The sequence below is a fragment of the Lagenorhynchus albirostris genome, chromosome 2 (genome assembly GCF_949774975.1).
Source record: "Lagenorhynchus albirostris chromosome 2, mLagAlb1.1, whole genome shotgun sequence".
Taxonomy (NCBI): domain Eukaryota; kingdom Metazoa; phylum Chordata; class Mammalia; order Artiodactyla; family Delphinidae; genus Lagenorhynchus; species Lagenorhynchus albirostris.
Genome location: NC_083096.1, coordinates 144,298,512 through 144,322,611, shown reverse-complemented (window position 1 = coordinate 144,322,611; position 24,100 = coordinate 144,298,512). Strand labels below are relative to the sequence as shown.

General features: G+C 37.3%; 1 protein-coding gene across 2 annotated transcripts in view; it reads right to left on the bottom strand.

Moving 5' to 3' along the window:
- FAF1 (Fas associated factor 1) overlaps nucleotides 1-24,100 on the bottom strand; it is a 493,047-nt gene that overhangs the window by 285,382 nt on the left and 183,565 nt on the right. For both annotated transcript variants that reach the window (XM_060140108.1, XM_060140109.1), the window contains one exon: nucleotides 21,526-21,737. In XM_060140108.1, coding sequence (XP_059996091.1) covers nucleotides 21,526-21,737 — 212 coding nt within the window. The remainder of the gene's footprint in view (nucleotides 1-21,525; nucleotides 21,738-24,100) is intronic.

Sequence of the window (24,100 nt, the reverse complement as noted above, 5' to 3'; positions counted from 1 at the left end):
TTTCTTCCTTCCTTCCTTCCTTTCTTCCTTTCTTCCATTCTTTCTACTTTTTCTCCCTTTTATTCTGACCTCTGTGGATGAAAGGCTCTTCGTGCTGCGGCCAGGAGTCCGTGCTGTGCCTCTGACGTGGGAGAGCCAACTTCAGGACACTGGTCCACAAGAGACCTCCCAGCTCCACGTAATATCAAACAGCGAAAATCTCCCAGAGATCTCCATCTCAACACCAACACCCAGCTTTACTCAACGACCAGCAAGCTACAGTGCTGGACACCCTATGCCAACAACTAGCAAGACAGGAACACAACCCCACCCATTAGCAGAGAGGCTGCCAAAAATCATAATAAGTACACAGACACCCCAAAACACACCACCAGATGTGGGCCTGCCCACCAGAAAGACAAGATCCAACCTCATCCACCAGAACACAAGCACTAGTCCCCTCCATCAGGAAGCCTACACAACCCACTGAACCAACTTTAGCCACTGGGGACAGGCACCAAAACCAACGGGAACTACGAACCTGCAGCCTGCAAAAAGGAGACCCCAAACACAGTGAGATAAGCAAAATGAGAAGACAGAAAAACACACAGCAGGTGAAGGAGCAAGATAAAAACCCACCAGAACTAACAAATGAGGAGGAAATAGGCAGTCTACCTGAAAAAGAATTCAGAATAATGATAGTAAAGATGATCCAAAATCCTGGAAACAGAATAGAGAAAATGCAAGAAACATTTAACAAGGACCTAGAAGAACTAAAGATGAAACAAGCAACGATGAACAACACAATAAATGAAATTAAAAAATACTCTAGATGGGATCAATAGCAGAATAATTGAGGCAGAAGAACAGATAAGTGACCTGGAAGATAAAACAGTGGAAATAACTACTGCAGAGCAGAATAAAGAAAAAAGAATGAAAAGAACTGAGGACAGTCTCAGAGACCTCTGGAACAACATTAAACGCACCAATATTCGAATTATAAGGGTCCCAGAAGAAGAAGAGAAAAAGAAAGCAACTGAGAAAATATTTGAAGAGATTATAGTTGAAAACGTCCCTAATATGGGAAAGGACATAGTTAATCAAGTCCAGAAAGCACAGAGAGTCACATACAGAATAAATCCAAGGAGAAACAGGCCAAGACACATATTAATCAAACTGTCAAAAGTTAAATACAGGGCTTCCCTGGTGGCACAGTGGTTGAGAGTCCGCCTGCCGATGCAGGGGACACGGGTACGTGCCCGGGTCCAGGAAGATACCACATGCCGCGGAGCAGCTGGACCCGTGAGCCATGGCCGCTAAGCCTGCGCGTCCGGAGCTTGTGCTCCACAGTGGGAGAGGCCACAACAGTGAGAGGCCCGCGTACCGTAAAAAAAATAAAAATAAATATAAAGAAAACATATTAAAAGCAGCAAGGGAAAAACAACAAATAACACACAAGGGAATCCCCATAAGGTTAACAGCTGATCTTTCAGCAGAAACTCTGCAAGCCAGAAGGGCCTGGCAGGACATATTTAAAGTGGTGAAGGAGAAAAACCTACAACCAAGATTCTCTACCCAGCAAGGACATCATTCAGATTTGATGGAGAAATTAAAGCCTTTACAGACAAGCAAAAGCTGAGAGAGTTCAGCACCACCAAACCAGCTTTACAACAACTGCTAAAGAAACTTCTCTAGGCAAGAAACACATGAGAAGGAAAAGACCTACAAATAACAAACCCAAAACAATTAAGAAAATGGAAATAGAAACATAAATATTGATAATTACCTTAAATGTAAATGGATTAAATGCTCCCACTGAAAGACACAGACTGGCTGAATGGATACAAAAACAAGACCCATATATATGCTGTCTACAAGAGGCCCACTTCAGACCTAGAGACACAGACAAACTGAAAGTGAGGGGATGGAAAAAGATATTCCATGCAAATGGAAACCAAAAGAAAGCTGGAGTAGCAATTCTCATATCAGACAAAATAGACTTTAAAATAAAGACTATTAGAAGAGACAAAGAAGGACACTACATAATGATCAAGGGACTGATCCCAGAAGAAGATATAACAATTGTAAATATTTATGCACCCAATATAGGAGCACCTCAATACATAAGGCAAATACTAACAGCCATAAAGGGGAAACCGACAGTAACACATTCATAGCAGGGGACTTTAACAACCCACTTTCACCAATGGACAGATCATCCAAAAGGAAAATAAATAAGGAAACACAAGCTTTATGTGATACATTAAACAAGATTGACTTAATTGATATTTATAGGACATTCCATCCCAAAACAACAGAATACACATTTTTCTCAAGTGCTCATGGAACATTCTCCAGGATAGATCATACCTAGGGTCACGAATGAAGCCTTGGTAAATTTAAGAAAATTGAAATTGTATCAAATATCTTTTCCGACCACAACGGTATGAGACTAGATATCAATTACAGGAAAAGATCTGTAAAAAATACAAACACATGGAGGCTATACAATACACTACTTAATAACGAAGTGATCACCTACGAAATCAGAGAGGAAATCAAAAAATACCTAGAAACAAATGACAATGGAGACACGACGACCCAAAACCTATGGGATGCAGCAAAAGCAGTTCTAAGACGGAAGTTTATAGCAATACAATCCTACCTTAAGAAAGAGGAAACATCTCGAATAAACAACCTAACCTTGCACCTAAAGCAATTAGAGAAAGAAGAACAAAAAAACCGCAAAGTTAGCAGAAGGAAAGAAATCATAAAGATCAGATCAGAAATAAATGAAAAAGAAATGAAGGAAACGATAGTAAGGATCAATAAAACTAAAAGCTGGTTCTTTGAGAAGATAAACAAAATTGATAAACCATTAGCCAGACTCATCAAGGAAATAAGGGAGAAGACTCAAATCAACAGAATTAGAAATGAAAAAGGAGAAGTAACAATTGACACTGCAGAAATACAAAAGATCATGAGAGATTACTACAAGCAACTCTATGCCAATGAAATGGACAACCTGGAAGAAATGGACAAATTCTTAGAAATGCACAAGCTGCCAAGACTGAATCAGGAAGAAATAGAAAATATAAACAGACCAATCAATAGCACTTAAGTTTAAATTGTGATTAAAAATCTTACAACAAACAAAAGCCCAGGACCAGATGGCTTCACAGGCCAATTCTATCAAACATTTACAAAAGAGCTAACACCTATCCTTCTCAAACTCTTCCAAAATATAGCAGAGGGATGAAACTCCCAAATTCATTCTACGAGGCCACCATCACCTTGATACCAAAACCAGACAAGGATGTCACAGAGAAAGAAAATACAGGCCAATATCACTGATGAACAAAGATGCAAAAATCCTCAACAAAATACTAGTAAACAGAATCCAACAGCACATTAAAAGGATCACACACCATGAACAAGTGGGGTTTATTCCAGGAATGCAAGTATTCTTCAATATATGCAAATCAATCAATGTGATAAACCATATTAACAAACTGAAGGAGAAAAACCATATGATCATCTCAATAAATGCAGAGAAAGCTTTCGACAAAATTCAACACCCATTTATGATAAAAACCCTCCAGAAAGTAGGCACAGAGGGAAATTTCCTCAACATAATAAAGGCCATATATGACAAACCCACAGCCAACATCGTCCTCAATGGTGAAAAACTGAAACCATTTCCACAAATATCAGGAAAAAGACAAGGTTGCCCACTCTCACCACTCTTATTCAACATAGTTTTGGAAGTTTTAGCCACGGCAATCAGAGAAGAGAAGGAAATAAAAGGAATCCAAATCGGAAAAGAAGAAGTAAAGCTGTCACTGTTTGCAGATGATATGATACTATACATAGAGAATCTTAAAGATGCTACCAGAAAACTACTAGAGCTAATCAATGAATTTGGTAAAGTAGGATACAAAATTAATGCACAGAAATCTCTTGCATTCCTATACACTAATGATGAAAAATCTGAAAGAGAAATCAAGAAAACACTCCCATTTACCATTGCAACAAAAAGAATAAAATATCTAGGAATAAACCTACCTAAGGAGACAAAATACCTGTATGCAGATAATTATAAGACACTGATGAAAGAAATTAAAGATGATACAAGCAGATGGAGAGATATACCATGTTCTTGGATTGGAAGAATCAACATTGTGAAAATGACTCTACTACCCAAAGCAATCTACAGATTCAATGCAATCCCTATCAAACTACCACTGGCATTTTTCACAGAACTAGAACAAAAATTTTCACAATTTGTATGGAAACACAAAAGACCCCGAATAGCCAAAGCAATCTTAAGAACGAAAAACGGAGCTGGAGGAATCAGGCTCCCTGAATTCAGACTATACTACAAAGCTACAGTAATCAAGACAGTATGGTACTGGCACAAAAACAGAAAGATAGATCAATGGAACAGGATAGAAAGCCCAGAGATAAACCCACGCACATATGGTCACCTTTTCTTTGATAAAGGAGGCAGGAATGTACAGTGGAGGAAGGACAGCCTCTTCAATAAGTGGTGCTGGGAAAACTGGACAGGTACATATAAAAGTATGAGATTAGATCACTCCCCAATACCATACACAAAAATAAGCTCAAAATCGATTAAAGACCTAAATGTAAGGCCAGAAACTATCAAACTCTTAGAGGAAAACATAGGCAGAACACTCTATGACATTAATCACAGCAAGATACTTTTTGACCCACCTCCTAGAGAAATGGAAATAAAAACAAAAATAAACAAATGGGACCTAATGAAACTTCAAAGCTTTTGCACAGCAAAGGAAAACTTAAACAAGACCAAAAGACAACCCTCAGTATGGGAGAAAATATTTGCAAACGAAGCAACTGACAAAGGATTAATCTCCAAAATTTATAAGCAGCTCATGCAGCTCAATAACACAAAAACAAACAACCCAATCCAAAAATGGGCAGAAGACCTAAATAGACATTTCTCCAAAGAAGATATACAGACTGCCAACAAACACATGAAAGAATGCTCAATATCATTAATCATTAGAGAAATGCAAATCAAAACTACAATGAGATATCACCTCACAACGATCAGAACGGCCATCATCAAAAAACCTACAAATAATAAATGCTGGAGAGGGTGTGGAGAAAAGGGAACACTCTTGCACTGCTGGTGGGAATGTGAATTGGTACAGCCATTATGGAGAACAGTATGTAGGTTCCTTAAAAAACTACAAATAGAACTACCATATGACCCAGCAATCCCTCTACTGGGCATATACCCTGAGAAAACCAAAATTCAAAAAGAGTCATGTACCAAAATGTTCATTGCAGCTCTATTTACAATAGCCAGGAGATGGAAACAACCTAAATGTCCATCATCGGATGAATGGATAAAGAAGATGTGGCACATATATACAATGGAATATTATTCAGCCATAAAAAGAAATGAAATTGAGCTATTTGTAATGAGGTGGATAGACCTAGATTCTGTCATACAGAGTGAAGTAAGTCAGAAAGAGAAAGACAAATACCGTATGCTAACCCATTTATATGGAATTTAAGAAAAAAAATGTCATGAAGAACCTAGGGGTAAGATAGGAATAAAGACACAGACCTACTAGAGAATGGACTTGAGGATATGGGGAAGGGGAAGCTGTGACAAAGCGAGAGAGACGCATGGACATATATACACTACCAAACGTAAGGCAGATAGCTAGTGGGAAGCAGCCGCGTAGCACAGGGAGATCAGCTCGGTGCTTTGTGACCGCCTGGAGGGGTGGGACAGGGAGAGTGGGAGGGAGGGAGACGCAAGAGGGAAGAGATATGCGAACATATGTATATGTATAACTGATTCACTTTGTTATAAAGCAGAAACTAACACACCATTGTAAAGCAATTATACTCCAATAAAGATTGAAAATAAATAAAAATTTTAAAAAATTAATACATTTAACGATACCTCTGTTTTGCATGTGGTTGAGGTACAGCGTTTTTATTTATAAAATTTTTGTCAGAGTCGCTGAACAATGGAATTATTGCCTTAAAATTAATGAGCATCCCACTGCTAAAAGAATTTAAGCACACACTAGATAACCCTAAGACAAAAATGTGGAAAAGACTGCTTACTTCGTGGTCAGCTCGACTAGTTTTTACAGCTCCCTCCATATCGATTAATCTCCATGAACCAATGAACTCACTTACTTATTCTCTTATGTCAGTTCTCATGTCTATAATATGGGGATACAGGTTCTGGCTATGTCAAGGTAATGTGAAAATAAGTAAGTCAATGAGTATAAAAGAGCAGAGGCAGGGACTGCGGTAGGCTCAGGAGAGGGAACTGTAGCATGAAACTGTCACTGATAGAAAAGGAGAAGTTCTATTTAAGTGGACTTTTCAGCTAACTGAAGACCACAACCCCAACTTTATGCTCATGCCTGCATATTCCTCCAGACACACCATTATGATTCCTGCCTCTGTGTTTTTCCTTGCCTAGAATAAACTTCCCCACACTTTGCCCACATGACATACTTTAACTCGTATTTCATAGCCTGGTCCCTCTCTGAAATCTTTCCTCACCAATCTTACAACTGAATTTATTCCCTTCCCGTACTCCCACGTCACCAACTAAAATTGAATTGCTTCCTTTTCAATATTCTCATAGCATTCTGCATGTATTTTCATAATAGACATTATTTTATTGGAAAGATCATGAATTCTAGATTCATTTAAGACTGAATTTGTGGTTCAGGAATTCTCTGAGCCTCTGTTTATTCATCTTCGAAAGGCGGATAATAACATCTGCCTCACAGTGTTGTGATAAGCGTCGTACGGAACTAAGGAGAGTGAGCATAGTGGCTGGTGTATGGGAGGTAATGTGTATTATATGTATGTGTGTGTGTGAATGAATGAATGAATGAATGAGTGTCCGTTATTTCCATGTCTTCTTCCTCCCTCTATCTAGATAGACCATGGAGTCTTCTGGGATAACGAATGTCTTATTTACACAGAGCCTAAGAACTTAGCATAATATTAAGCCCAAAGTAATCAAAAAACATCTATAATAAAATGACCTATTCTGATTGCACAAAAGTCTTTTGGAATTTACTTCCTAATTTTCAGCAGTAATTGCTAAATATGTGACCTTGGGAAAGTACAGTGTTATTTACTATTACAGGCCTACCTCATTTTATTGCACTTTGCAGATACTGCATTTCTTAGAAATTGAAGATCTGTGGCAACCAGAAAGTCTATTGGAGCCATTTTTCCAATAACATTTCCTAATTTCATTCCTCTGTGCCACATTTTGGTAAGTCTCACAAAACTTCAATCTCCATTATTATTATAGCTGTTATGGTGATCCGTGATCAAGTGATCTTTGATGTTACTATTGCAACTGTTTGGGGGCACCATGAACATTGCCCATATAAGACAAGAAACTTGATGTTGTGTTTCTTGTTGTGTGTTTCTTGTTGTGCTCCACCATCTGGCCATTCCACTGTCTCTCCATTTCCTTGGGCCTCCCTAATCCCTGAGACACAACAGTATGGAAATTAGGACAATTAATAACCTTACAATGGCCTCTAAGTGTTCAAGTGAAAGGAAGAGTCATGTCTCTCACTTTAAAATCAAAAGCTGAAAATGACTAAGCATAGTGAGGAATGCATGTCAAAAGCCAAGAGAGGCCAAAAGCTAGGCCTCTTGCACCAAACATTATCCAAGTTGTGAATGCAAAGGAAAAGTTCTCGAAGAAAATTAAAAGTGCTACTCCAGTGAGTACCCAAATGATAAGACAGTGGCCATGTTGGTGACATGTAGTAAGTTCTAGAGCTCTGCAGAGATCAAACTAACCACAACATTCCCTTATGCCAAAGCCTAATTCAGAGCAAGGTCCTACCTCAATTCTATGAAGGCTGAGAGAAGTGAGGAAGCTACAGAAGTATGCAGCTAAGGAAAGAAGCCGTCTCCATGACAAGAAAATGCAAGGTGAAGCAGCAAGTGTTGAGGTAGAAGCTATGGGAAGTCAGCCAGAAGACCTAGTTAAGATAATTAATGAAGGTAAATACAGTATACAACAGATTCTCATATAGATAAAATAGCCTTATATTAGAAGAAGATGCCATTTAGGATTTTCATAGCTAGAGAGAAGTCAATGCCTGACTACAAAGCTTCAAAGGACAGGCTGACTCTCTTGTTAGAGGCTAATGCAGCTAGTGAGTTTAAGCTGAAGCCAATATTCATTTACCATTCTGAAAATCCTAGGGCCCTTAAGAATTACAGTAAATCTACTCTGCCTGTGCTCTATAAATGGAAAAACAAAGCCTGGACGACAGCACATCTGACAACAACATGATTTGCTGAATATTTTAAGCCCACTGTTGAAACCTACTGCTCAGAAAAAAAAGACTCCTTCCAAACTACTACTGCTCACTGACACTGCATCTGATCATCCAAGAGCTCTGACGGAGATGTACAAAGAGATTCATGTTGTTTTAATGCCTGCTAACAGCCCATGATCAAGGAGTCATTTCAACTTTCAAGTCTTATTACTTAAGAAATACATTTCATTTGGCTATAGCTGCCATAGACAGTGATTCCTCTGATGGATCTGAGCAAAGTAAATTGAAAGCTTCTGGAAAGGATTCACTATTCTATATGCCATTAAGAAAAGTCATGATTCATGGGAAGAGGTCAAAATACCAACATTAACAGAAGTTTGAAGTGGATTCCAACCCTCATGGATGACTTTGAGGAGTTCAAGACTTCAGTGGAGGTAGTAACTGCCGATGTGGTGCAAATAGCAAGAGAACTAGAATCAGAAGTAGAGCCTGAAGATGTGACTGAATTGCTGTGATCTCGCAATTAAACTTGAACAGATGAGGAGTTGCTTCTAATGGATGAGCAAAGAGAGTGGTTTCTTGGGATAAAATCTGCTACTAGTAAAGATGCTGTGAAGATTGCTGAAATGACAACAAAGGATTTAGAATATTACATAAACTTAGTTGATAAAGCAGTGGCAGGGTTTGAGAGGATTGACTCCAATTTTGAAAGAAGCTCACTGTGGGTAAAATGCTATCAAACAGCATCACCCACTACAAAGAGCTCATTTGTGAAAGGAAGAGTCAACTGATGTGACAAACCATTGTCTTATTTTAAGAAACTGCCGCAGGCACCCCAGCCCTCAGCAACCACCACCCTCCTTATCAGTCAAGCAGTCATCAACACTGAGGCAAGATCCTCAACCAGCAAAAAGATTCTGACTCGTTGAAGGCTCAGATGATGGTTAGCATTTTTTAGCAATAAAATATTTTTTAATTAAGGCATTTGCATTATTTTCTTAGACACAATGCCACTGCACATTTAATATAGTTGCACATTTAATAAGTTGTATAGTGTAAACAACTTTTTTACACACCAGGAAACCGAAAAATTCATGTAACTTGCTTTACTGTAATAGTCACTTTATCACAGTGGACTTGGAACCGAACCCACAGTATCTCCAAGGTATGCTTGTGTATGTATGTCCGAGCCATTACTATGTATGTTTATTCCTTTAAAAAGGAAAAAAGCTATTTTATAATCTTTCAAAGGAAGATGATAGGGAATTATCAGAGGAAGAGGAGACTGAAAGATGAATGGAAGAAACTAAAGGTGTTAGAAAACATAAGTCTATGCTTCTGATAGTCACTGCCTTGCTTTGCAGACAACAAAAGTGACATAAGGAATAAAAGTAATCGAGTGAACATTACTTTTAAATAAAGTAAAGACATTTTATAAAATGGCAACCTTAAATCACAAACCAAACTGACAATAGCAGGGAGTTAATAAGAATCAGAGAAAGGGAAGGTACTCATTTTGTTCCTTATATACGTCTCCATTTGAAAAATGTTTACTGAAAGTGAAGTACTTAAAAATGTGAAACTAAATCAAACAAAATATTGCTAATGCATATAAAAAATAAACTATGCACAGTAAAACCACACAGTCTGAGATGCTGCTTATTTATATTTTAAAATGACTTTATATGATGTATGTAAGTCAAATCATTATACTGCACACTTAAACTTATACAGTGCTCTATGTCAATTATATCTCAACAAAACTTGAAAAAATGATTTTATAAATAATTTGGGGAGTACATAATTGTTGGCATGGTGACAATAGACATTAGTTTGCAGACGGACCAAAGAATAATGCTACTAATGCACAACATTTGCTACCTTTTCTCCCCAAAGAACAAGGTATGATCAGTTCTCTTGTTATTTCATGCTAACACCATCTATGTGAGACAAATAAGATTGCTACTCTTTTTTTCTTTAACATGCACTAACAGCCAAAAACAGAAAACACTTACATAATGCTTATTATTCATAAAGGGTGGCTAAGGCATAGAGGAGTTAAGGCCTGTGCTAAAAATTACATACTTTATCTGAGTTGCAGAGTCAAGTCCAGAATCCAAGTTTATATATTCAAGACAAAAACTGGTTGTAAATACCCCAAATTATTTTTTCAGCGTCAAAATGCACTTGCTAAATGTTTTCACTCTTTTGATACTCAATCTGATTCTTTTAAACTAAAATGGTATCCAACATAATAAAAGTAGTTTTAAGAAAGTAGATTAAAAACAACAACATATATACAATGGAATATTACTCAGCCATAAAAAGGAATGAAATTGGGCCATTTGTAGAGATGTGGATGGTCTAGAGACTGTCATACAGAGTGAAGTAAGTCAGAAAGAGAAAAACAAATATCGTATATTAATGCATATATGTGGAACCTAGAAAAGTGGCACAGATGAACCAGTTTGCAGGGCTGAAATAGAGACACAGATGTAGAGAACAAACGTATGGACACCAAGGGGGGAAAGTGGTAGGGGTGATGGTGGAGGTGGTGTGATGAACTGGGAGATTGGGATTGACATGTATACACTGATGTGTATAAAACGGATGACTAATAAGAACCTACTGTATAAAAAAATAAAAATAAAAACAACAGAAAAAGGCAAATGGGGCTTCCCTGGTGGCGCAGTGGTTGGGAGTCCACCTGCCGATACAGGGGACACGGGTTCGTGCCCCGGTCTGGGAAGGTCCCACATGCCACGGAGCAGCTGGGCCCATGAGCCATGGCCGCTGAGCCTGCGCGTCCGGAGCCTGTGCTCCACAACGGGAGAGGCCACAGCAGTGGGAGGCCCGTGTACCGCAGGAAAGAAAAAAAAAAAGGCAAATGGTTTAACTAACAACGGACCTATTTTTCTGCTACATGCTAGAAACGGAACTAAGGCTATGCTGAACAGGCTCAGCAAAAGTAAGTTTGCTGACAGCATTGATTCAACAAACTTTATTGAACAAATACCTGTATGTTAGGTTAAATCCATTGCTAGATCTTAAACATAATAATACACAATAATTCCTACCCTAACGATGACACTACTTCACACTAGATAGTATTTTATTTTATTTATTTATTTATTTATTTATTTTTTGCAGTACGCGGGCCTCTCACTGTTGTGGCCTCTTCCATTGTGGAGCACAGGCTCTGGACGCGCAGGCTCAGCGGCCATGGCTCACGGGCCCAGCTCCTCCGCGGCATGTGGGATCTTCCCGGACCACGGCACAAACCCACGTCCCCTGCATCGGCAGGCAGACTCTCAACCACTGCGCCACCAGGGAAGCCCATACACTAGATAGTATTTTATAGAAGAACTTATGCTTTAAAATAATTCTCTAGGGGCTTGCCTGGTGGTGCAGTGGTTAAGAATCCACCTGCTAATGCAGGGAACACGGGTTCAAGCCCTGGTCCGGGAAGGTCCCACATGCCGCAGAACAACTAAGCCCGTGTGCCACAGCTACTGAGCCTGTGCTCTAGAGACCATGAGCCACAACTACTGAGCCCATGCGCCACATCTACTGAAGCCTGCGCGCCCTAGAGCCCATGCTCCACAATAAGAGAAGCCACCGCAAAGAGAAGCCCGTGCATGGCAACAAAGAGTAGCCCCCGCCCACCACAACTAGAGAAAGCCAGTGCGCAGCAATGAAGACCCAATGCAACCAAAAATAAATAAATAAAAGAAATAAATTTATTTTAAAAATAAATAAATGAATAATAAAATAATTCTCTAAATTTATTTAAGATAAGAAAATCCAGAAAGATTTTGTAATAAAATGAAACTGCAGTAATAAACAGGACACTAAAAACATTAACAGACCAATACAATTACTACTACGTGTCACTCTGATATAAACTTCTTGGCTGCCCCTAGGCTTACTTTTATACTATGTTGAGTCTCCCTGGTAATAGCATGGGAAGTGGCATTATCTTATTTAGCATCTCTCTGCCTTTTAATATTTATATACATACATACAATTCCTTAATAAGTAACAGAATATAAAAAATAAGGAACCAATGAAGGATATGAGGAAATTTATGTTCTAGAAAGATCACTATAGGGAAACTATGTAAAATACAGACTAGAGGAAGAAAGAAACTGAAAGAATGGAAATAGAGGGAGGAATTATTTTAATAACTTATGAAAGAAATTCATTCTTGAACTGTAATGGAGGGGATCCAAATAAAGGAGGAATTCAAATGATACTGTGATAAAACTAACAGAACTTAATCAAAAGCAGTGAAAGAAATGAAAGAAGAAAAAACTTCTAACAATCCCAAATATCCCTGAGTATACCTTCCACAGTGATGCATATCAACAAACCAACAATGAACAAAGAAAAGGTGCATGACGTGATGTGTGACTGGCACATAATTTATAATAAGAGAACAACTATAATCCAGAATAAAAAATTGGAAGAGTTTAGAGAAGCAGGAGAAAGATACATATCATACAATAATAATATTTGGTTTACAATTCATTTGGAATCAAATTTTATTTACAAAACATATGTAACTATTTAAATTGTATTTGTTTTCAAACAGAATAACACAAATGCTTCTAGTCTACCATACTTAGGCACAAGTCTGCTTTTACAGTGAATTAAAAGGCCAAGAGTTTACAAAATGTGATCCCTAGAAATTCTATCATATATTTCTATAAAAAAGCTTTAAAATAGTTCATATTCTCCAAACTACAATAGACTTAAAGTGTAATATTAAGATGTATAATCCAGAAGCCAGCATTTTGATCACCATCTTTGAAATGAGCAGTGGATGTCACTCCAACTGAGTGAACCAATGAAAAAGTGGTTCAAGTGATTAAAATATCCATGAACTTTCACTATATGCCAAATATTCCAGCAACAAAAAGAATCAGGTCAATTTGAAAGAGACACTGTTATCTACTCAGTCACATGCCATACAATAGCAGTTAAAATTTATTTAATATAGGACTGCCTTCTAGTTTTCTTAAAACAGATAAAAATCTGAAATAATACTATATAGCACAGGGAATTATACCTAATATCTTGTAATAACCTATAATGGAATATAATCTGCAAAAATACTGAATCACTATGCTGTACACCTGAAATTAACGTAATACTATAAATCAACTATAATTCAATTTTTTTAAAAACTCAGAAAAAAGAGCTACAAGAGAGAAAGATATTATATAATGACAAAAGAGTCAACTCACCAGGAAGATGTACCAATTATAAGCATATATGTACCCCAAAACAAAGAACCCAATATATAAAGCAAACAATGGAAGAACAGAGGGGAGAAATATACAACACAATAATAGTAGGGGATTTCGATACTGGATAAAACTTCCACAGAGAATATCAATAAGGACTTGAACAACACTGTAGACGAAATGGAACTAACAGACATGTACAAAACATAACACCCAACAGCACCAGAATACACATTCTTCTCAAGCACACATGGAACATGCTCCAGGATAGATAATAAATTTAAGAAGAAAAGGGTAAAGGAAAAGTGCTATTGATTTTTAGTTTCAGTATATTGTGGCTGGAAAACATACTTGGTATGATTTCAATCTTCTTAAATCTGTTGTTTGTAACCTAACATGTCATCTATCCTGGAAAATTCACAAATATATAGAAATTAAACAACTTTTGCTTGAACAACCAATGGGCCAAAGAAGAAATCGTAAGAGAATTAGAAAATATCATGAGACAAATGAAAATAAAACACAAAATACCAAAACTTATGGGATGCAGGGAAAGCAGTACTAAGAGGAAAGTTTATAGTACTAGAGGCCTACATCAAAAAAGTAGAAAGATCTCAAATAAACAACCTAACTTTACACTTCAAGTAACAAGAAAAAGAGGAACAAACTAAGCCCAAACTTAGTAGAAGTGAGGAAGTTAGTCTTCAATAAAGACTAGAAATAAATGAAAAGAGAATAGGAAAACAACAGACAAAATCAATCTAACTAAGAGCTGATGTTTGAAACAATCAACAAAACTGATGAATTTTCAGCCTAAGCCAAGAAAAAATAAGACTCAAATAAAATCAGAAATGAAAAAGGAGATATTACAACTGATGCCACAAAGATAAAAAGAATCACAGAGACTACTATAAACAATTATATACCAACAAATGGGATAACTTAGAAGAAATGGGTAAATTCCTAGAAACATATAATCTACCAAGACTGAATCATAAAGAAAAAGAAAATCTGAACACACTTATAACTAAGTAAGGAGACTGAATCAATAATCAAAACCCTCCCAATAAAAAAAGACCAGCACCAGATGGCTTCATTGGAGAATTCTACCAAACATTTAAAGAAAAGTTAACATCAATCTTTCTCGAAATCTTCCCAAATTTGAAGAGGTAGAACACTTCCATACTCATTTTATGAGGCCAACATTACCCTGTTGCCAAAACCAGGAAAAAAACAGTATAAGAAGAAGAAGAACAACAACAAAAACCAACAGGCTAATATTCCTGATGAATATAGATGCAAAAATCCTCAGCAAAACACTTAAAAACTGAATTTGACAGCACACTAAAAGGATCATATACCAAGTAGAATTTATCCATGAGATGCAAGCATAGTTCAACATATGAAAATCAATCAATGTGATATACCATATTAACAGAATGAAGGGGAAAATATCACATGGTCGTCTCAATAGATACAGAAAAAACATCTGACAAAATACCATTTCATGACAAAAACACTCAACGAACTAGGAACAAAAGGAAATTACCTTAATACAATAAAGGCCATATATGAAAAGATGACAGCTAACATCTTACTCAATAGTGAAAATGAAAAACTTTTCCTCTAAAGATCATGAACAATACAAGGATGCCCACTCTTGCCACTTCTTTTCAGCATAGTATTGGAAATCCTAGCCAGAGCAATTAGGCAACAAAAAGAAATGAAAGGCATCCAAATCAGGAAAAAAGAAATAACATTATCTCTCTTTGTAGATAATATGTCTTATATGTAAAGAACCCTGAAGATTACACACACACACACACACACACACACACACACACACACACACAAACCATATTAGCACTAATAAATGAATTCAGCAAAGTTGCAGGATACAAAATAGCTATGTTTCTATATAGTAACAACAAATAATCCAAAAGGGGAACTAAGAAAACAATCCCATTTATAACAGCATCAGAAGAATAAAATACATAGGAATAAACTTAACCAAGAAGGCAAAAGACCTGTTCAATGAAAACTATAAAACACTGCTGAAAGACATTAAAAGATGAAACAGATAAATGGAAAGACATCACATGTTCATGGATTGAGAGACTTAATATTGTTAAAATGTCCATACTACCCAAAGGGACATACAGATTCAATGTGATCCCTATCAAAATCCCGATGGCATTTTTTGTAGAAATAGAAAAACCAATACCAAAATTCATATGGAACCACAAAGGACCCTGAATAGCTAAAACAATCTTGAGAAAGAATGAAGCTCGAGGCCTCACACTTACTTAAAAACATTTTACAAAGTAATCAAAACAGTATGGTACTGGTGTAAAGATGGAAATATAGACCAATAGAACAGAACAGAGAGCCCGGAAATAAACCCACACATATAGGTCAAATGATCTTTGACAAGGGTGCCAAGTCTACATGATGGAGAAAGGACAGTCCCTTTAACAAATGGTACGGGCATAACTGGATATCCACATGCAAAAGAATGAAATTAGACCTTTATCTTACATCATACCCAAAAATTAACTCAAAATGGATTACAGGTCTCAAAGTATAAAACTACTAGAAGAAAACATACAGAAAAACCTCCATAACATTTATCTTGGCAGTGATTTCTTGGATATGACACCAGAAGCATAGACAACAAATGTAAAAATAGACTAGTGGGACTACATTAAACTAAAAAGCTTTTGTGCAGCAAAAGAAACAATCAACAGAGTAAAAAGGCAACCTACAGAATGGGAGGAAATATTTGCAAACCACGTATCTGTTAAGGGGTCATATTCAAAACAAATAAATTTAAAAAAAAACAAATAAATTCACAATTCAATAGCAGAAAGTTAAATAACCCAATTTTAAAATGGGCAAAGGACTTGATTAGACATTTCTCCACAAAGACATATAAATGACCAAAAGGTATATGAAAAGATGCTCAGTATCACCAATCATCATGAAATGCAAACCAAAACCACGAGATATCAACTCATACATGTTAAGATGGCCATTATAAAAACAAAAACAACAGAAAATAACAAGTGTTGGTAAGGATGTGAAAAAATTGGAACCCTTGTGCATTATTGCTGAAAATGTAAAATGTGCAGCTACTATGATAAAGAGTATGGAAGCTCCTCAAAAATTAAAAATAGAGCTAACATATGATCCAGCAATCTCACTTCTGGGTATTAATCCAAAAGAACTGACCTAAATGTCCATCGACGGAGGAATGGGTAAAGCTGTGGTGGTACCTATATACAAGGGAATATTACTCAGCCATAAAAAAGAATGAAATAATGCCATTTGCAGCAACATGGTTGGACCTAGGGATTATTACACTAAGTGAAGTAAGTCAGAGAAAGAAAGACAAATATCATATGATATCATTCATATGTGGAATCTAATTTAAAAAAAAGAAAGAAAAGAAACAAATGAACTTATTTACAAAACAGAAATGGACTTACAGATAGCGAAAACAAACTTATGGTTACCAAAAGGGAAACATAGGGGGTTGGGAGGGATAAATCAGAAGCCTGGGATGAACACACACATACACTACTACATATAAGATAGATAACCAACAAGGACCTACTGCATAGCACAGGGAATTCTATTCAATATTCTGTGATAACCTATATGAGAAAAGGATCTAAAAAAGCATGAATATATGTACATGTATAACTGAATCACTTTGCTGTACACCTGAAACTTACACAACATTGTAAATCAACTATATTGCAATAAAATGAAATAAAACAACACACACACACACCAAAAATAAGAATTGAAAGCAGTGTCTCAAGAGATACTTGCAATCCCATGTTCACTGTAGCATTATTCACAATAGTCAAGAGGTGGAAACAACCTAAATGCCCATCAACAGATGAACGGATAAAGAAAACGTGGTGTATACATACAATGGAATATTATTCAGCTTTTTAAAAGGAAGGAAATTCTGTAATATGCTATAACATGGATGAGCCTTTCACTTATCATATGAAGCGAAATAAGCCAGAAAGACAAATGTTGCATGATTCCACTTATATAAGGTATTTAAAGTAGTCAAACTCATAGACGCAGAAAGCAGAATGATGACTGCCAGGGGGCTTGCAGGAGGGGAAAATGGGAAGTTGCTGTTCAGTGGATATAGAGTTTCACTTACTCAAGATGAAACAGTTCTAGAGATCCACTGTACAACAATGTACCCATAGTTAATAAAACTATACTGTATATATCTCATTTTTAAAATAAAAAGGAATGTATAGGAGAATATTTGGGGGCATGGGGATGGGCACAGGGAGAAGGGACTAGACTAGGGGAGGAATCCAGGCAAAAAAAGAAACAAGTACAAAGGCCCTGAGCTAATAACCTATTCAAGGAACTGAAAGAGGTCCGTTACAACTCAGGCATGGTGAGTAAGAAGGAGAGTGATAATGGATGAAAACTAGAAATGCAGCAGGGTCTGGTCGAGCAGTACTTACAGGTCATGTTAAAAGATTTGAATTTTATCCCCAAAACAATGGAAAGTTTCTAAATGGTTTTAAGTAAGGGAATAACAATCTGATTCATGTTTGGGAATGATTACTCTTTTAACAGACTCGCTTTTCTCTGTAATGCAGCGGTCCCCAACCTTTTTGGCACTAGGGACTGGTTTCGTGGAAGACAGTTTTTCCACAGATGGTGTGGGGGGATGGTTTCAGGATGATTCAAGCACATTACATTTATTGTGCACTTTATTTCTATTATTATTACATTGTAATATATAATGAAATAATTATACAACTCACCATAATGCAGAATCAGTGGGAGCCCTGAGCTTGTTTTCCTGCAACTAGATGGTCCCATCTGGGGGTGACGGGAGACAGTGACACTCAAAGTGTGTTGCTTATGTCCAGTCTACTCCATAATCTCGTTTTGGCTGCTGTCACTGCAGAAAACCCTGCTTCACAAAGATAGGGTGTTGGAAATGGAAGCAGCCTTTTCAGTGCTTTTTGTGACAATCTCAGGATATTCCGCCTTAGCTTTCATCCAGAACATATGGAGATTTGAAGTTGTCTCAAACATACTTTTAAGGCTACCGTCATTTGTGATCTCAACCAGTTGATCCTCTTCTAGGACGGACAAAGTCGATTCACCTGGCTTATTCACAAATGGGTCACAGATCCATTCCTTCCCAGTTCAGTCTTCTGTGGTTGGGAAGTAATGCTCAAACTCTTTTGAAAGCTGAGATAGGTGATCACGCACCAGCTGGGAGAAAGAAGGCCCTGGCTCAGTCTCTTTCAAAATCTCTGCCAATGTTTGAAACATGTCAAAAATCCCAGTGTTCACTTGTCGCCCCCATAATTCAAGTTTGGCTTTGAATGCAGCCTCTTTTTCTGCCGACTTGAACACAGTTGTCGTTCTCCCCTGAAGTGACAGATTGAGTTCGTTGAGCAGGTTGAATATGTCACACAAGTAAGCAAGTTTTGTGACCCATTCTGTGACACTGAAATGTGCTGCCAGTGGTGACCATTTTTCTAAAAGAAATCTCTGGAGTGGTTCTCATAACTCAAAAACTCTGGCCAGTGATCTACCTTTAGAAAGCCATCTCACTTCTGTGTATAAGAGAAGACGTGTGTGCTCTGCATCCTCCTCCTCACAGAGCTGCGTGAACAGATGTGAGTTAAGGGCATGCACTTTAAATATGGCTGATAATTTTAATCACATCCTGCAAAACGCTCTTAAGTTCAGGTGACATTTTTCAGCTAGCCTGCATTTCTCTACGGATGATACAGTGCGTAGACTTACATTTGAGAAACGACCTCTTTGACTCGAGTTGAGAAACCAGAGAGCCATCCAGTCATGGCAGCTGCTCCGTCCATGCATATACCAACACAAAATGACCCATTCAGTTTTCTTGATATGTAATAATTCAAAGACTTGAATAGTTCTGCAGCTGTAGTGTTGGCTGGCAACAAAAGTGCACATAACATACCCTCACGCACATCCTCCTGAAAAATATATCGCACAAAAACAAGCACTGTTGCCTTGTTGTCAACATCGGTAGATTCGTCAACCAGGGTTGCGTACCACGGTGACTCATTAATCCTCTAACAATTATGCCTCAATATCCTCTGCTATTTCATCAATTCATCTAGTTATGGTGCTAGCTGAAAGAGGAACACGTGCCACCTTCTGAACTGCAGCCTCTCTTAAAAGTTCACACCAAATGTCCTTAGCAGCAGGCAGGATCAACTCTTCACCAATAGTAAAAGGCTTCTTAGCTTTAGCAATGCGGTTAGCCACTAAGAATGATGCTCTCAGTGCAGACACATTCGATGAAGTGGTGGCCTTCAATAATTACTTCTATTCTTGTGTTCACATTTTTTTCTTTTGAAAAACTCCAAAGGCTTGTCTTTAATGTAGGGTGCTTGGTCTCCATGTGGCAAAGCAGTTTTGAAGGCTTCACAGCTGCACTGGATAACCGGTTGCCACATATTATACAAAGCGGGGTTGGAGAATGTCAATCACCTGTTGCAATGAACCTGTAATTGAAGTAGGACTCTTGGTATTTTCTTTTAAATGCAGCTTTCTTTTTGTTGGCAGCCTTAGACTCTTCTGCTGTCTCATCATTGGGTCTTTCCCCCTTTTCAAAGAAGCTCTCCAGCGACATTTGTTTTTTACTCATTTTGGCTAGGGTTAGCTTGTGGGCTTACCAAAACTTTGAGACAAGTGCGCAGAGTGGGAAAGAGGCGCGGATAGAAGTGGTAAATAAAATAATGGGCAGGCCACTCATGGACTAAAATAAGTGCCGGATTCTGACTTAAAGCCTGCCACCGGATGCAGCTAACAATTGAAGTACATCAACTCACTTGCCACTATAAAGCCTTGCTTAATTGTCACTTGCCACTCACTGACAGGGTTTTGATATGAGTCTGCAAGCAACTGATTTATTACGGTCTCTGGGCAGTCAAACCTCTCTTCTAATGACAATCTGTATTTGCAGCTGCTCCCCAGTGCTAGTATCACTGCCTCAGCTCCACCTCAGATCATCAGGCATTAGATTCTCATAAGGAGTGCGCAACCTAGATCCCTCGCATGCGCCGTTCACAGTATGGTCTGTGCTCCTATGAGAATCTAATGCCACTGGTGATCTCACAGGAGGTGGAGCTCAGGAGGTAATGCAAGCGATGGGGAGTGGCTATAAATACAGATGAAGCTTTGCTCACTTGCCCGCCGCTCACCTCCTGCTGTGCATCTCAGTTCCTAACAGGCCACAGACTGGTACCTCAATTAATAAAATTAAATAAAATTAGGAAAGGATCTCCCCAAAAAGGAACAAAGGCAAAATTTCAGAAACATCTAAAATTTAGATATAAGGCAAAACCGTATTAAAATAGAAATTAATACAATTTCTAGTTCTGCAACAAACATGGATCAAATAATCTGAATCAAACATGAATTCAACAGTTTCTCTACAGAATTTTGGTAAAGTTTGTCTGAAAATGGCAGGCATAAACTATGAGTCTCCTTTGAGAGAACAGTACTACACCATTTATTTAGCTGGCAGGGAGAAGAAGTGATGGAAATGTCTTATTTCTGATTTCTCATTAATCATAGTATTAAAAATGAAGGAGCTTCAGCTATAAAGTCTGATATCAATATACTTAATAATTCTGGTATTTTTTTTAAGCTCTGAGATGTTTGATTTGTATCTGCCCTAAAACAGCTTCATATATCATTCTGCATATGTGGAACAAAAAAAAAATTACTCTCAAACTTACCTCAATCTGAAGACAGTATTTAAAATTAGAACACAATAATCTGTATGAAACAATATCAATTTGTTTTTATTTCCTTCTTGTCAGCAGTCAACTCAAAACAAAAGAATATAAACTGAATGTTTACCTAATGAATTATTTGTGGAGGCTATATGGTAGGAAAAACCTTACCAACGGTACAGCTGTCTTCAAGTACCACATCAACATTTCTGTCTCTGTACTCAACCCTGAAGTCCAGCATCCGAGGTTGCCTTTCTACAATTTGCCTAGATGGCATTACAGGTCGAAATGCTGAAGAAGAAGAGGGAGCAGGAGCAGGAGCTGGAGCTGGGTGACTTGCTGGATCAAATGCAGGTCCTGATATAGGCTCACCCCCATAGTCACTGAAATATTGACATAAAAGAAGAATTATCATCAACCAAATAACTACAGATTACCACTAAGGACCCACTCCATACTGTAAGTCCCATACATACAAACCTTCAAGTTGCGAACTTTCAAAGATGCGAAAGTATTATAAACCTATTACAGCACAATACTATATGGCTGATTGTGTTAGCTGGGTACCTAGGCTAACTTTGTTGAACTTACGAACAAACTGGACTTACGAAAGCACTCTCGAAACAGAACTCATTTGTATAGAGGGGACTTAACTGTACTTGGCTTGTGTTGTTCTTCATATCAAATTTACCTACCTGTGCATCATGGACTAAGTAAATTCTAATTCTTCCATAAAATCTCTCCCAATGACTGAAAGCCACATTACTCTCCCTCCCATCCTTGCCTTTCTATGTCTGTTAGCAGTATCACACATATCCCTTTTAATTAGACTTTTGCCTTATGCTGTTATGATGCTGATAAAACATCATTTTAAACTCTGTGAATTACTAACAGTATCTTCTTAACCCACTCGCATTTACTTACCGAATCATTAATTGATTCATTAACTCTACTTTCCACAAAAACTATTCTGAAACTTAACCATCCCTAAACCTCCATTCTCCCTCTCACTCCTCAGTCTTAAAATATATTTTTCCTACCTTTGCAGAGAAAACAGATGCCATCAAGAAGAAATTCCCTTACCCTTCTAACATCAAATCCACAAACTAACCTGCATATGCACTCTCTTTCTCTAAATAGAGAAGACATCGTTCTATCTACGCATCTACTCATTAGCCTTACATTATGGATTATCCCTTTCCCTTCCATTATCTTCAACATCTCCTTCTCTTCTGGATTCTTCTCAGAAACATTTAAACATGGTTGAATCTCTCCCTTCTTAAAGAATAAAAATGAAATTGTGGCTCTGTCCACTTAATAGCTGTCTCATTTGTAAAATAGGAAAATTAATTATATTTGTAAGGATTAGATCAAATAATGTGTATGAAAAGCTTAGCACAATGCCTAGTACTTAGTAAGATCCCAAACCTCAAACCCAGTACAGCCAAAGTTTAAACCATTAATGTTTCCCCAAGCCTGATTTTCCCATTTATTCCACATATTAGCTACCCAAGCTAGAAACCTCTGGCATTATCCTTGCCCTCTTTTTCTCTCTCAACTCCCACATCTAACTAGTCCTTTCAGTTTTACCTCCTAAATATCTTTTAGCTAAGTCATCTACCTTTCCCCTCCGGAGCTGCCACCCTAGTCCAAGCCACAGTCACCTCTTACACAGATTAGTGCAATAGCCTAACTCCATACATACCCTTACCCCCCTGCATTTCATCCCATACCACCGCTAGAGTGAAATTAAAGACAAATGTCTTCATATCATTTTCTTCTATACTCCCCTTTGCTCTTCATATAAATGGTCAAAGTGGCGTACAAGGCCCTATATGATCTGAATCCTGTCTACCTTCCCATCTTCATCTTGTGCTATGCTATCTCCATCTCTCTATGCTAATAGCCAGAACAGCTTTTTGTTTTTTGTCTTACCTTGATCCTTCCTAGTTCATGAGGTAACATAAAAATTATTCCCTCTAAGAATATTCTTTCCTTCCCATCCCATCCCCAAATTCCATCTTTCTTCTAGCTAATTATATTTATCTTTCATATCTCAGATTATTTTTCAACTCAGAGCATGTTTTACTACCTCAGACTAGTTATAACATCTCACTACTATCAATAATTATGAAGCTCACATTTGTGTTTTTAATGGCTGTATCATCTGCTGAGTTCAAGATTTTATACACAGAAGATATACAAATATTTGACAAACTAATGAGTAGAGAAATAATTATGAAGAATTTGGATTTTTTTTTCTTTGATTTAAGTTATCATATATATATTGTCACTGTTTTTCCCCCCTCAGTAGGAAAAGTAGGGAGGGAGGAAACATAAGAAATGCTCCTATTAAATATCATTACTGTATAATTTTTCTCCACCACCAGAACTACAAGCTCAGTTCTAAAATATCTTTCTTCTCACCCTGAATTTAAAGAAAAATAATGTGTTGGGGGCCCGAATAGGAACAACAACAAAAATGACCAAAAACTTGCCAAGTTAAGCATTGCTTATACAATTAAGAAGGAGAGAATATTTACATTTACTTCACACTGTTGCTTTGATCAGTGTTTATCAAATTATAGATTACATAATTGATTGAGTTGTGGTAAGTCTTTTAAAGAACACAATCAGAATAAGATTAAGAATAGAAAAGAATAGGATAGGATAGAATAGGATAGAAATTATCAGTATATTTTACTAAATAGTTAAGACCAAGTATTATTTCATAAAACTTTTGATT